The sequence below is a fragment of the Neltuma alba genome, unplaced genomic scaffold (genome assembly GCF_004799145.2).
Source record: "Neltuma alba isolate B1F8T4 unplaced genomic scaffold, ASM479914v2 tig00006653_pilon, whole genome shotgun sequence".
Lineage (NCBI taxonomy): Eukaryota > Viridiplantae > Streptophyta > Magnoliopsida > Fabales > Fabaceae > Neltuma > Neltuma alba.
Genome location: NW_021634531.1, coordinates 199,373 through 214,608, shown reverse-complemented (window position 1 = coordinate 214,608; position 15,236 = coordinate 199,373). Strand labels below are relative to the sequence as shown.

Genomic DNA, 15,236 nt, shown 5'->3' with positions numbered 1-15,236 from the left:
TAAGAAACCCCTTTTTTCACTTAATGGCTTTTTTCCCATTTAAACATTTGAGTTCTTGTTAAAACTTTACTCTTCGATTTTAGTATATTTATTTTTAAATATGATTTTTTTAAAACAATTACTTAAACATATTTTTTGTTTTTTATTTCTAAACTTATTTTTAAAAAAATATTTTGGAGAAACAAACAGGCCTTATACCAACAAAGAAATATTTATATGATTTTGATTAAAACAATATTTGTATGGTCAGATTAGCAATGCAATTTAAGTTGAAACAACTATTTGTTGTATGAAATATGATGCAATTTAAACAATTTCACGGCTTATGAATTCTCATTAATAATACATTTTACTATGCATTTAATATTTTATATTCAAATTAACAATAATGTTGATTTTGCAGGGATTATAACACTAGAAACATTCCATAAAAGGTTGCATATTTTAATAAAAAGTAAGGTCTCATGTAATATAAAGTTTGTTGTGAAAGCACGTGATTCATTATATATCTTCATGCTAATTGCTTCTTTCTTTCGAAATTCACCACTAGAAAATATCTTTATATCACATGTAAAAAGAAACAAATCAGGTTGAGATGGTATCACTAGTGGAGGCTTTTCTTTTTTTTTTTTGACCAGCCTAGTGGAGGCTTTTCTTAAAAGTTGGATTTCCAACATTTGATATGAAACAATATTTACCCTTCGTTACCCATGTCTCAGGAAAAATTATTCTTTGCTATTAATAAATGATACTCTCATGCTTGACTAGGAAACGCAGAAGAAATAGACCCCCAAAAAAAAAATGAATATGAAAAAAGATTCGCACTAATTTCTTGGCTGACGAGATTTGGAGCGATTATCATTTTCTTTTGGGTCAAAATTGGAGTGATCATCATCACGTGTTCTTGCAAATAATATCTTGATGCTTTTATACGGTATTATCTTAATAATGAATGTATTTAGCCTAATGCTACACATAGAGCAATCATTCATGGTGATATCAAGGAAGTGAATGAAGGAGCTTGTATATAAAAAATTTTCTATAGATTAAAACACATTGAAAGGACCTTTTTTTTGGGAACAGTGAAAGGATATATTTTGACACATACAACTTGTACTCCAATGCAAACGTTTTCTTCATTCCACTTGTTTCAGTTCGTGGTAAAGAACATCATCATAAGTTAAGGCTATACATATCACAAACAAGATAAAATGTCCTGTAACAGATGTGATGGCGATTTTTGTTAAAGACGGGTATTGATTTAGAAGGCAGGCATAAACTGCATAAAGTTACAGATAGGATTAAACATGTCACCTATCACACGGGGGAAAAAAAAAAATTCATGTCTTTAAGTTAAAAGACCAAGCCACTAGAATGACCCTTGTACAATGGTAAACACGTGCCTTCAATTAAGATTCCACTTCAGATAGGTAAGAAAAAGATCAGTTTCCAGCTTTGCCTCAAAAAAAGAAAAAAACGAATAGGTCAACAGCACAGGAACAGCGAAAGTGGTCATACAATGTACATCCTAGAAGTAGACTGACTTTCAGGCCTTTATACTCCAGTGCTGTTGCAGCAGATTCAGACAAGTTGTAGTCTCAGTCAAAGACGCATAAACCATGTCAAACTGTCCGTTCTCGTGACAAGGCTCAGCCGGCCAGCGCTTGCTAGCCCTCCAGACTAATCCCGTTATCCTCCATAGACTCTTCAGGTGATTTGGTCTCTGGAAAGTATTCCTCGTGGGGATACAATTGACGAAACAGCTGAAAGTGCATCAAACTGGTAAGCGCCATCCACAACATATGAAAATTATGCTCTTTTTTTTTTTTGGGGGGGGGGGGGTGTGCAGCATATAATCTTTACTCATGCACCCATCGAAGTTAATGCCAGAACATGAATATTTTCATGCTCATTTCTCTTCTTGATGGGAACAATTGCAGATGTAACAGTGAGTAAAATAATTCAAGCTGAAGAATCAGTACCTTCTCAGTTGCATCTAAAAGGTCGTTATAGTTTATATTCCCATCTGGTGGAGGAGCGGAACTAATGCGATCAAACTTAACCTGAAATGAAATAACACATTAGTGAGTAAAAAAATTATGCCAATCAATTCTGCGTATGTTGGAACCACGTTAGATTTGCTCTGTTATTGAAAAATTCTAAAAGTAATGTCATTGGTGTGTTCTACAAGAAAAAGAATGTGATCCTTGTAGGCATTTTGTTTCAGTAATTTGATGGTAAAAAGATAATCCAGGGAAGAAGTTCCGTCAAAATATGCAGGTAAAAGTAAGCATCATATGAGGGGGGGCAACTATAAGCAAAACAGAGTGAGACGCAAACCGCTGTTATTTTCTGCACATAAAATGCTCTCCAAAGCACAATGGGCTTTATATCTGCACTCTCACTTTGATCACTTGAAATACTGGGGTTTCCAGCTTCAGGCAACACAAGAAGAGCATTCATGGCAGCTTGTAGTAACTTCTTTCCTTCATCAGCATTTTTACAAACCGCACAAAAGTATAATACAAAACTAAACAAGAGCAAGCAGACAAGGCCAAATTACGTTCAGAGATCACTTAAAGAGTAACGTAAATTTATGATTAATAAGCGTGAAAAATGAATATGGTAAGTAACTTAGCATAACCAGGACGCAAAAGGTCGTTGAAGCCATTCTAACTATATTAAAGGCTACAATAAAATACATGATTCCAGTATATAAAAAAAGACAATAGAACTAAAAATCTGCAAATTTGAAGACAACAGAAACATTTCTGAACCATAACAAAGCAAGTACACCTTTTTTAAGTAATCGATAAATGAATTGAATAACGGTCTGCAGCCTGCTTTTATATTTCATCTTTTTCTTCCATTCTATGAATCTAGAAGCAGAAAGATCATCTTTTCTTCCATCATTATCTGATGATAGAGGTGAGCAATTTTGGCAGCCATTAAAATCGGGGGTGAAGGGAATGAAAGAAAAACAAGAGTAGGGACTGCGTTGACAAAGGAGTAGAGTAAACAAATGGCCAGAAATTCCTACTTGTGCGTGCCAGTTAGTTGTTTCATTCTAGATACACTCAACAAAACAAAACCCTGGGTTTTCCGCATGCCTAGCAAATCAGCTAACAATGAAGGTGCATCCGAAAGAAAATGTGGTTTTTTGGGACTTACAAGAAGAAAATTTTTTAAAAGAGAAAAGAAGGTATCCTTAAATTAGAAATGAGAAGCCAATCTCAAAACTTGACACAGAAACAAAGCCCTGAAGACTCAGATGTGTAAGAGTTGTCTAATCTATATGCATTTCGGAAATTGTTAATCCCTTAAGAAAAAAACCACATGCTGAGCACCAAAGAGAAGCCATATGCATAATTTTATCCCCTAACATATGTAAAGGCAAAGATATGTCTTTGAACCAGAGTAGAATGTGATTAGTATTGCCATTTATGATAAAAACTCATTCCTGAAACAAAAAGAAGGCACCTTTATTATCAAGTGGTCCAAGACTAAAGATTTGGACTAGACTTTCAGATCACGCTGGCAAAAATATGTGTGTCAGATGATGTACTATAAATGCATAGTTAGTTGTTTGAACAGCAATAGATACTATAGAATACTTTATGATACATTCCAGCTCAGACTGTTTGACAGACACAACCATCTAAAGGAGAAAATCAAAATAGTTAGGGAAAGAAAAGACAATCCAAAAATAAAACAGCATATCAATTCTTAATGTGAACTTACGTGCCTGGAGGACAAACAGCAAGGTTTGATCCTATCTGAAGAGCTCGGACAGATGTATGTTGTTCAGGATACAGAGCTAGACAGAGAAGAAGAGAAAAGGTTAATTTCTTTTCCTTTCATAATATATCTTCAACTTTTTTCTTTTAATAAAATGCAGACAATACATATCTTACATCTAGGAGGATACACCACCAAGCAAGTAGGCACATCTTTCTTTATGGAACTCCCTGTAACACATATGCCCCTGGCTACCATCCTTTTAACTTCTTTCTGACTTAAAATATGAATCCTTTCCATGGAATAATCTCTTGGAGATGAAGGCACTGGTGATGGAATGGTGAACGATGGATCCAGGATTAGCTGATCACTATATAAATCCTGACCGGAAGCTACTTTAATGCCTTTATAATGCCCAGTAACCTAAACACCAGTTTGAGCAATGATAACGACGAAACTGCTTCGTGCTTCAAGAATAGTAACCTCATATCTTCTTGAAAATAAGGCTTTTTTTTCCCAAATAAAACAGAGATTCAAAAAAAGTACCTTATCCATAAGAAGAGCAATGACTGGCATTCTGAGAACCTGTAACACGCGTCTAAGTTTAAATAGGCACACGCGTTCAATAAAACTATTCATAACAATTTTTCGACATCTATGGAAAAATAGTTGATAACCTTCAGTTTCAAAATTCAATCGCCACGTAGAGAAAAGTCCAGGTATTACTAGAAACATGAATACATTGGAACTTACATATATGCAACCTTTGACAGCAGCACGACGGCAAAAGGCTTGTGGTAACTCTCCTTCACCATAAATAGGATAAAGCAGAGCACCAGGGGCATTTGGAATTCTGAGACCACATCAGTACCTTACAGAAAAGTGATTTGACTCAAAAAGATTAAAGCAGATGCAGTATATAGAGAAAAAACCAAGCAGTTACCTGTTAACAGATGAACTGTACAGAGCTAAGCGTTCAATTCCATCTTTTGTCTTGAGTAAATCTTCACAAAACTCATTATTCTCTTGATCATAATCTGCCATGGCTATAGCATACGTAAGAATCCTGTAGGGGATTAAGAAGCATTTAGTAACTAGAGCAAGAACATAACATGCACTACAAAGTCAGGCTTGGCTTGACAGTGTTTCGGCAAAAACGCCTACAGAGATGAAAGAGCATGTTGTAGTGAAAAGTCAAGTCAACGTGAAAATAGAAAGCAATTCTCACTAACAGATACAATAGGGCGATAGGGTCTGTACGATTTTATCTTTGGTGGCAACCGCATTTTCTCCATGAAGAAAACAAATCGGCTCTCCAGATCTTCCTCTGAAATGTTGCAACCATCAACCCCGTCATCTGCATCCCTATTGTTGTAATTATCGGAAGAAGCTGCCGAGTGCTGCTGAATGAGCTTAAAGAACTCCATTAACCGGCGCTTCTCTATCGGCGTAAGACTCTTGTCATTAAAAATCGCTGCCCGAGAATCCGGCACATTCACAAATTTCCTATTTGCTTCGTACACAAAGCTCGCATCAATGCCTTTAAATTCTATATACTGGCAAGCACCAGACTTGAGCAGTAAATCAACGGATTTGTCAGCGCAAAATAGAGTCCTAGGTCCTCCCAAATCCAGATTAAATTTTCTGGAATTTTCACGCAGTAAGTTTTCCTTCTCAGAAGGGCAAGAAACAACTTCCACATCAGAGTACAGGGATTGCTGAATGAGTTCTATGACGACGTGATTGCTATCGTCATGCTGATTGCCCAGCGTAGTTGTGGCGGTAGCGGCTGATGCGGGTACAGAATGGGAATTGAGGAAAGAAGTGAAGTCATCAAGGGAAAGGGAAGCGAAGTAGCTGCCGTAGAAGGAATTGGGATCGAGATGGAGAACCGTCTTCCCGACAGCGGCAGCTGCGGCGGCAATAACAGATTCTGGCAGGCCGGTGCCCACGATAATAAGATCAAAGTTCACGGGGTCGATGGGAGGGTATGAAGAGGGTTCGGCTGCACTCATTGCGTCGACGAAACGTCGTAGTTATTGGCTAAGCTACACTTGGTACAGAGAAGTGCGACGAGAACTTGGTCGGATCAAAGCAAGCGCCGGAGGCCCTAAATCCAGCAATATTCTCCTTTTCTTTTAGCTTTTATCCCCTTCCGCGCAAAATATTGGGTGATTTGAAAGTATCCAAGCTCAAAATCTATCTTTGTAGGCTTGGTGACCTCACTATCTAGTGTTAAGTATCGTCTTCTTAAGCATAGGCTCAAGGCACAATCTCATACTTCTATTTAGATTTCACTTAGCATGTAATCTTTTCCCAACTCGCAGACCCTACAATATTACTTCATAACTTTATTTTATTACTCCTCCGGTCCTAATTATAAGACTCAATTGACTTATTTGAGGAGATTAAGGAAGTAAGTTAAGTTGGTTATTTATAATAAATAAGTGTTGTCATTCCTAAAACATCCTTGCTAATTAAGTATATTGGCTAAAACTATCATTATTAAAAAGATTATCTTGGAAAAAAATACATAAATATAAGAGACAAAATGGATTGGGATCTTATAATTAGGACCAAATAAAAAGTCAAATAGGGTCTTATAATAAGGACCGGAGGAGTAACATGTAAGAGGCAAGCTATTGCTCAAGTTGTATAAAAAGGAGCTCCACTCCTAACAGTATTTTTTAATTTTAACTCACTCAAAACTCATGCATATAGTTTAAATTTTAAACTGTTATGGCCAAGGTACATTTTTCTTTATTTTATGCAGATTGATAGTGTTATGTGACATTGAAAGCGGAACATATGAAGTAATTCCTCCATTTCAAATTGTAAGATATTTTAAGAAATCTCATCTTAATTTTTCTTTTAAAAAAGTATATAATTTTAGAAATATTATTCATTCAACATTAAGCAACACATAATTAGAGAAGGATATTTTTGAAACAAGATTATTAGTGAATTATTGTGTTCTCCAATACATCGTATATCATGAAATATGAAATGAAACCATTCCAAAGAATATCTTGACACAATTATTTTCAAAATTTAAAAATATGAATCACTCCAACGTGCATATATTTTTATTTACATAAATAAATTCACTAAATATTAAGCAAATCACGTGCATTTAAAAACATTTTTAGCTATTTGCAAATAAGTTTCGTGGGTTCTTTCTTCTCAAATGCTCCCTCCCCACCATGATGTGAGATGTTTGTTAAAAGAAAATTATGGTATAAAATATAAGATGTTGTCAAGATAATTAATATAATTTTTCTTTTATTTTCACCCCTATTAAATATAGGAGAGAGATGAGATACAATAAATGAGTAATATTAAAAGTAATTTTCTTTTTTTTTTAGAGATAAAATGGGAAAACTTTATCATTTTAGGACATATTTAATGACTAAATTTTTATTTTTTGATACATGAGAAAAGTTAACTAACTTCTTATATTATAAACTAAGACAATACAAAAGGATTTTTTTTTTGGCTAAAGCATAGATATCTGCTCATTAGAAGCAATCCTATTCAAAGCACTGTCCGGCACTAAATGTGGGCACTTCTCTTAATAGACATTCGAACATTAGTTTTTCATATTGTGAGGGACTATCCCTTTCTGTTAGACCCAACTCCTGTTGATAATACAAAAGGACCATTAAACCAAAAATATGCGGCAAATCATATGGTTCCAAGTGACTCGTGCTCTCACGAGCCTCGAGACCCACCTTGTTTTTTTTGACCTAATAATTATCGGAAATTTCATGAATCTTCAAAAATGCCTTCTCGCTAACAACCATCCAACAGCCTAGTCAGCTGTATATTTGATAATATGATAATCCAACTAGATATTGGTCTTGTTTGGCAGAGCATTAAAAATTATTTATAATCACATTTTATATAAATCAAAACAAATCTCTTCTTATATACTTGTATTAATCTCGTATGCCGTAAAACATAATTAAAAAATTACTTATAAATTATTCTAAACAAACCCATTATAAGTAGGCCGGATTTTATCCCGAACAATTTCAGAAATAGGCGTAATTCCTACATGAAATCAGAAGTTTAATCACAGGAAATTTCAAATTAGATCCCTCATGCATGGTCTTCTTTGGTCCAATCTTTATACCTTTACCCTACATTTGATGTAGAAGTACAAAACATTGAAAAGAAAGAAAAATTTTAATAAACACAATTTAAAAATTATAAAAGTCCGATTATAAAATTTTGATTAAAAATAAATTACAAACTGTTAACACATTTTTTAAAAATTTTTAATTTTTAAATCGAGCTGTGTCAAGAAAATTAATTAAGAACTTTTAACCCACTTTTTTAATTTTTCAAATTAACTTCATTAAAATTTTCTTTCTTCCCATTTCTTCATACCGAATGGACCCTCTCTCTCCCTCTCCGTGCATGATGAAGGCTCTCGCAACCAAATTTCTAAAGAACAAATACAATGCAACATTCAAACAAATCCATTAAGTAGGACCAATATCCTAGACACAATCCAAATAGAGGCACATACAGTAGCACCGAAATGTATACCAAAGATTAAAAACCTAAGCATCAAGCCAGCCAAATGGGTCCCATCTCGATTACTGCCTCGACCTTGACTCTGCCCGTCTAGCTTCATCTGCTGTAGATGGAAACAGCTCCACGTACCTTGATCCAATTGTCATTTTATCCTTGCACATTGCTCTCTTAGCCTCTTCTGCGGAAACAAACTCCACATATGCCTCTCCTGTAGCTTTCCCATCAGGGCGACATGCAATATGTATCTTATCTTCAACCAGCTTATAATCTCCAAAAAAATCAATAATTTCAGATTTTGAGACAGTGAATGGAAGTCCGCGCATTTTTAATATCTCTGTGTATTCCATTTGGTCCTTATCACTGAACCTCTTGGAACGAGATGGAGGAGGGCTTCCATGATAGTCGGTGTCATATATTCCTTCATAGTTTACCTCAGCAGCAACTGCATTATAGTAATCTTGCCTCTTACACCTGAAAACTTCCACATATCTTCGACCCATGTTCTGCCGATCTCTCTGTAAAGCAAACTCAACTTGCACTGCTCCAGCAAAGACAACAAAAGCCTCCCCTGAAAACCTTCCACTCTTGTTGACCAGCAATACATCCACAATGTCCAGTCCAGCAAAGAACTTGAAAATGTCAATATCAGTGCAGTTGAAGGGAAGCCCCCTGAGACGAACGACAGGAAAGGGTGGGGGCTGAAAGGCACCAGCATATCCATAAGGTTGAAAGCCACCTGTTCCGCTGCTCACTGCGAAGTAGGGATTGGATTCCATCATTCTTTGTCTCTTTGAGCCAACCTCGTACCCGTCCGAAACCCCCCCGCTTCCCAACATTGCCCTTCAAATTCCATACCCAAAACAAAACAGAAAAACATCCCCCACTCAACATGTTAATAAAGCCAAACCCAACCCACACTTCCCTGACATCTAATTTTAATTCCTAATCTCACAGCATCAATCATAGCGATCATTTTTCCTATAAGAATACACAACATAGAAAAAGAAAAAAAACCAGCTTCTATGCATGAAAGTAACAAACATCCATCCAGACCAATAGACTAATAGTGTACCTAGAATGGACCACAAATGCATAGTTTCTAAGAAGTTTAATCAATTTAACACTGAATAGACAATCCATTAATTACACATATAATGGTGAACAGGAAAGAAACTAAACCACATTAGAGAGAACATGGTCATATGAATCCCGCGTTATTTTAGGAGGTGCTTGGATAGAAATAAAACTATGATTTTAAAAGTGCTTTTAAGGTATACGAAATAAATATGTGGAGGAATTTGCTTCGATTTGCAGAAAAGTACTTTTGGGGTTATCCAAACACCCTTTTAGTCTAACAAGGTCACACAACCACATCTAACCGAACCAAAACAAATTTTATAGCAGCAGAAGCATATAGGATGATGTCATATGTAAAAAATAACATGCATGCACCGGAAAAGGTTGAATAACATAAATAACATCAGTCAATAAAATAATTCGGAAACTTGAAAAACTATATTATCATCTATTCAGTATTGTTCCTACGTCACAGGGTTGTCAGTAACATATTCACGAGACTGTTTTCCTTACCCTCCAGTCTCCACTAAATTCATTGAAGAAATAACAAAGTCAAGACGTAGAACCTAAATTGAGAAGGCCACTCACTACAATACATAAAAATGGGTGAATATTTGTAAATAGAATTTTCACATTCAAGAGAAATTCCCATTTCAGTTAATCACTTGATCAAATAACCAATTATAAAGAAGTTGAATATGATTCTACAAATTGCCATAAAGGCCAGCAGTCAGCCTTCCTGCCAGTATGGCTATCAGCAAAGGGAGACTATTAAAACTAGCACTATCTCTATATATCAATATTCATGAATGGACTAATTACCACTTTCTATACATTTCGAGTCAAATCAAGGAAAAACCGAAAACAACTCGAAAAAACCCCAACACAATAACCCTAAAGAGACTCCTAAACGTAGCCATCACGTCACAGACACAAAAAAAATACCATCGTAAAGTCTAAAATGCTCATTTCAATGCCACTCTAGCATACTCAATCGCAAGTTTAAACACCCCATAGAAGATCGAAAGCATAAATTAGAAACGACAACACATAATACAAGGCGAAGAACACAGGCAAGAATATATCAGGAAAAAACAGAAAATCAGCAGTGCAAAAACATTAAAAAGCAAAAGATCAGGTCTTGTCAATTTACCCTCTCGATCCGTACATGGCTCCAAGGCCGCTGTAAGGTCGACCGTAAGGCGGCTCGGTCGCCGGAGGAAAACGAAACGGCTCCAGGGTTCCCGCGAAGAAAGACCTCACACAGAGATGAATAGGGAGAAGAAACCCCAACTAGGGTTTGATTGGCTCCACGAGAGTTTCTACGTCAACCCTAACTAGCGCGCTCGTTTGGTGATTACTTTTCGTTCTCGAATTGGTCTTGTTCCGGTATTTAAGTACTTGTATTATGTTGTGCTGTAAACGCCGACTGTTGTTATTTTTTAAGAGGCGTTTGGTTTCGAAAAATAATTTTTAAAAACACCTTTACATAAGTTGAAGAGATATTTGGACAGAATTCAAACTTTAAATTTAAAAATAATTTTATAATATATGAAGTAAAAATGTAAAAAAAATTGTCTTAATCTACAAAAAATATTTTTAAGAATATTCAAATACTTCCGAAATAAAATTCTTCTTTCATATTTATTTTGTAGTACTATTATAAAATTACTTTAAATTCTACCAAACATGTCCTTGATCATCAAAATGGCGAAATCACGTTGGCCCGAAGGGGAGGGGAGAGATGCCCAATTCACCTCTCATAACCAGGCACAACGGACTGTAGCCTGTAGGAGCAGCAGGTCGCATCATTAGTCCAAGGGTGGCTTTGTCGCCCCATCTAACAAAGTTGTTTTTTTTTTGGGGTTATTAAAACTTATTGGGCGGATCTAACAGTGATGGGCTTCATAGTTATAGGGAAAAACCTGCTAACAAAAAACAGTGTTTGGTTAACTTGAAAAGTACTTTTTAAACTTATCACATGCTTATTTGATAGATCATAAAATTATTTTTAAAATTATAAGTTAGTTTTTACTTAAATACTCCTAAATCAAAAAGAAAAGCTAACACATACAAACAGATACCAACCTATAGTATATTGTATAAAAACACGAGAATAATTAAATATAAATTAATTAATATTTTTTAGACATTAATTAAATATGAGGCTTAAAGAGGTGTTTAGGAAGTGTTGAAAGTATTTTTTAAAAAAATTTTCACAGACATAATTCTTTTTATATGCTTATTTCGAATTATGTAAAATCACTTTTAAAATTATAATTTGATTTTCATCCAAATACTCTTTTTAGTTTAGTGCTGAAATATAATTAGAAGCTTGGTTTCCTAGTCCTTGGTAATAATTTTACTTGATAAAAAGATAGGAGGGAGAAGATTGCTTAGCCCGTATAGTATCTCCAGTCTTTAATATAAAATTTTATTTAACTTTTATTTTAATCCTAAATATAAGATTCTAATCTACTTTGTTTCTCATATTTTTGTATTTTTTTCAAGGTAGTCATTCTAAAAAATAATATTTTTAACTAATATACTTGATTAGCAAGTATATTTTAAGAAAGATAATACTCCTCCGAACTGAAGGAGTATCTATTTATTATAAATAACTAAATTTATTTTTTTAATATACTCAAAAGCGTTTTATTCATGGAAAAAAAAAAACCGGACCGGCCGGTTCAACTGGTGAACCGGCCTATTGTCCGGTCCGGAATAAGGCAAGAACCGGCCAGGGGTTAAACCGGTGGTAAACCAGTTGAGCCGGTATGAACCGGTGTAAAACCGGGTAAAACCGCCGGTTTAGGTGATTTAGCCGGTTCAAAACATTTCCCCCTCCAGAGCCCCAAAACGACGGCGTTGTATTTAAAAAAAAAATTTCAAACCCAGACCAGCTCAACCCCCCGACCCGTCTCCTTCGGTCCTTCCTCATTCGGTCTCCAAAACGGCAAAACCAGCTCGACGCCCATCTCGGCAGCTCCTTCCTAATCCTCAGTCCCAGCCGCCGTCGCCGTGTGCTCACTGTCCCGTCTCGGTACCAGCTCGCTGAATCTCACCGCCGTCACCTCATTGAATCTCCCAGCTCAGCTCATTGAAGCTTGCACCGTCACCGCGTCGTCCCTTGCCCCGCCTGAAGCTGCTCGGTGCCCTGCCTGAAGCTGCTCGTCCTGCCGTCACCTCGCCTGAAGCTGCTCATCCAGACTCCAGAGTCTAGACTCCCAATTTCATTTGAGCTCTCAGTCTCGTTGCCTCGCCTGAAGTTTGGTACAATTAAATGTTTAAATCACTTTGGTTGTTTTTTGTATTTTGTTGAATGGTTATTATTGATGAATGTTATTTTTATTTTGTCATTGCCAATTAAATTATATTATTTTAATATGACCGGTTTGACCCTGGTCTGACTTCGAACTGACCCATTGACCCTTAACCCACTAGTTAGACCGGTTTAGTATCTGGTCTGATTTTTTGTTCATTGGTTTTATTAACGAAAGACAACTGGGTTGGGCCGGTATGTGTCGGCCTATTATTGATCACGGAGGAATTGGCCTTGTCGTGGCGGCGTCTCGCTGTGGAAGGCGCGCGCGTTGTGTGTGGAATGTGGATGACCTGCTGATGCGTAAATGGCGGGTCCCGGCAAATGCATCCTCGTCACCGGTCCTCCGGTTAGCCCCGCGTAAACTCGCTCTCATCCCATTATTTTCTTCCGTCGATGCTTTAAACTTTCTTCTGTTTTTTCACTGGATCATGTGGGAGGTTTTGTGCGCAGGGTGTGGGCAAAAGCACTCTGATTATGAGAGTGTTCGAGGGCCTTAAAACTTCAAATCCCAACCTCAAAGTTCAGGGTTTCTACACTCGTAGGATTCCCCTCTTCCTCTCTTCTTGGTTACATTTCATAATCGTTATGCATCAATATCTTGCGTCATTGATAGTGGAGGAATTTTCAGGTGAAGTTAGACAAGGAAGCGAGAGAATTGGTTTTGAGGTTGTCACTCTCGATGGTCGCATCGGTTCACTTGCCTCCGCCAACATTTCCAGGTTTCTTTGTTTTCTCTCCTTTCATTTTTATGCAGCCTTCTAATCTGTTCATTCTCAGTCCTCAGATATCAGTAGCGCAGCCGCGTCCGTTTTGTGGCGTGCGTTAGGACTTTTTTCAACTTGGGTCCGACTCTAGTGTTTTTGTTTGATGCTTTATCCTTCCTGCCTATCAGATGACACTTTATGAGTTTAGGCGCAAAAGCAGTTTACCGATGACACGTGCTGCAGTTGATTAATCGTTTAATTGACAAGAGTCTTCTAACTTAATTTTCCATATTTATTTGTGATGTTATTTAGTGGCAGGCCAGAGTCTCGCAGATGGCCCAATGTTGGCAAGTATAGAGTTGATATAGCATCTTTCGAGTCACTTGCACTGCCTGAGTTGCAGGTGAGGGGTGAGCTGATTTTCTCAAGACTGTTGTTTATTGGCTGAGTCTTATTTGGTTTATGCATTTGTTGACAAAGTTGTTAGCACACTGAGTAGGAAACGAGATTGCTGCATATTTCTCGAAGTGAATCTTGTTAAATCCATGTTTGCTCATTTCCAAAATTTTATGTTTCTTTAAATTGTAATCGATGGTGACGATTGTATTCAGCATGAATATTGTTTCTGAGTGTTGATTTGGCAATGACGACATATGATAGAAGCATTTTGCCCGATGTGTATTAGATTTGAGCCATGAATCTTTGAAGGTCTAAAGACACATGTTCAATGAATAGGTCAGAGAAGATACTGATCTCTTCATCATTGATGAAGTTGGTAAGCTGGAGTTGTACAGCTCATCCTTCTTCCCTGCTGTTTTAAAAGTGCTGGAATCAAACATCCCAATTTTGGCTTCGATTCCAATTCCCAAATATGGTAGAGATATACCTGAAGGTAATTTTATTAGACGTTTACATCTTTCCCTCTCTCGAACTACTTGTTTATTTCTTGATAATGATAAGCTGCTGACGGTGGTGAAATACTCATTTAGACGTTCCAAAGTAGAATAACTCTTGCCAACTGATTTTTTTCTAATAAGTGACATGGGACAAATTCTGTCCGCAGGCCTAAAAGTAGGATGAACACTTGATAAGTATAATGGTCAAAGTTTTGAGACCTTCTGAAATGGTAAATAACTAAGACTGTCAATTTATGCAGTCGCTAGATTGCGGAATCATCCAACAGCAGATATTTATACCTTGAGCCTTAGCAACAGAGATGCTGTTAGAGAAGAGATACGCTCCCTACTGGTAGACCTGCTGAGAAAACATTAGATCAATAGTCATGTGTTTGAGCTCATGCCATGTGATCTTTCTTGAAGTTGGGAATGAGTTATGAGCTGAAGCAAGTCGAGAGAACGAGTCTCCACGAGATATTTGAACCTGCTTTTCTGAGTTGTGTGCTTTATCGTGCGAAATGAATGTCGTTGTTGAATTGCATTCAAACTTAATGCAGTTATATTTACCCATAAAGTCTGTAGAAATATTATTAATTGCAGACTGTACTTGATGTTTCCGGTTAATTAATATAGTTCCGTTGCTGCTGGCCTTTTACTTATATCCGATCGGGCTTATTTGTTTATTAATTAAAATCATGAATTTTCATATGGTTAATATTGGCATTTGCTAGGTTTTGTGTTTATATTTGTACATAAGCAAAGATTTATTTACGGGTCATGTGAAGGAGGAAAGATTTTCGTGTTTAAAATGCTGTGAAGTTGTGGTAATTGTTCCCTTCGCAGGGTTTAATGTGCTCGTGGGGGAGTATAGGCAGGGTTAGCCGTTGTGGAATTCGGATCTTCTGAAGTTGAACAATCAACATAAATTTTTATTTTATATAAAATTGAAAAAAG

General features: G+C 36.5%; 3 protein-coding genes across 5 annotated transcripts; 1 reads left to right on the top strand and 2 right to left on the bottom strand.

The window, feature by feature from the left end:
- Positions 1-1,237: 1,237 nt before the first annotated feature.
- Positions 1,238-5,908, bottom strand: LOC114750826 (rab escort protein 1). Of its 2 annotated transcripts, XM_028939449.1 has the most exons (9): positions 4,999-5,904; positions 4,682-4,804; positions 4,492-4,591; positions 4,285-4,323; positions 3,915-4,161; positions 3,742-3,817; positions 2,341-2,530; positions 1,983-2,063; positions 1,238-1,763 (listed from the first exon to the last, which is right to left on the bottom strand). In XM_028939449.1, the coding sequence occupies exons 1-9, from the start codon at positions 5,751-5,753 to the stop codon at positions 1,668-1,670; spliced, it is 1,707 nt and encodes a 568-aa protein (XP_028795282.1). In that variant the 5' UTR covers positions 5,754-5,904; the 3' UTR covers positions 1,238-1,667. The 2 variants fall into 2 exon arrangements, with proteins under 2 accessions (XP_028795282.1, XP_028795283.1); XM_028939450.1 differs by lacking the exons at positions 1,238-1,763; positions 1,983-2,063 and having other exon boundaries at positions 2,357-2,530; positions 3,746-3,817; positions 4,999-5,908.
- Positions 5,909-8,184: 2,276 nt separating this feature from the next.
- LOC114750827 (heterogeneous nuclear ribonucleoprotein H2) lies at positions 8,185-10,715 on the bottom strand. Its single transcript, XM_028939451.1, has 2 exons — positions 10,511-10,715; positions 8,185-9,120 (listed from the first exon to the last, which is right to left on the bottom strand). Exons 1-2 carry the CDS (start codon positions 10,525-10,527, stop codon positions 8,343-8,345), a joined length of 795 nt encoding a protein of 264 aa, XP_028795284.1. The 5' UTR covers positions 10,528-10,715; the 3' UTR covers positions 8,185-8,342.
- A 2,184-nt stretch (positions 10,716-12,899) lies between these two features.
- On the top strand, positions 12,900-14,943 carry LOC114750828 (cancer-related nucleoside-triphosphatase homolog). Of its 2 annotated transcripts, none has more exons than XM_028939453.1 (6): positions 12,900-13,028; positions 13,133-13,220; positions 13,311-13,401; positions 13,699-13,789; positions 14,122-14,278; positions 14,543-14,943. In XM_028939453.1, exons 1-6 carry the CDS (start codon positions 12,987-12,989, stop codon positions 14,656-14,658), a joined length of 585 nt encoding a protein of 194 aa, XP_028795286.1. In that variant the 5' UTR covers positions 12,900-12,986; the 3' UTR covers positions 14,659-14,943. The 2 variants fall into 2 exon arrangements, with proteins under 2 accessions (XP_028795286.1, XP_028795285.1); XM_028939452.1 differs by having other exon boundaries at positions 13,296-13,401.
- The last annotated feature ends 293 nt before the right edge of the window (positions 14,944-15,236 follow it).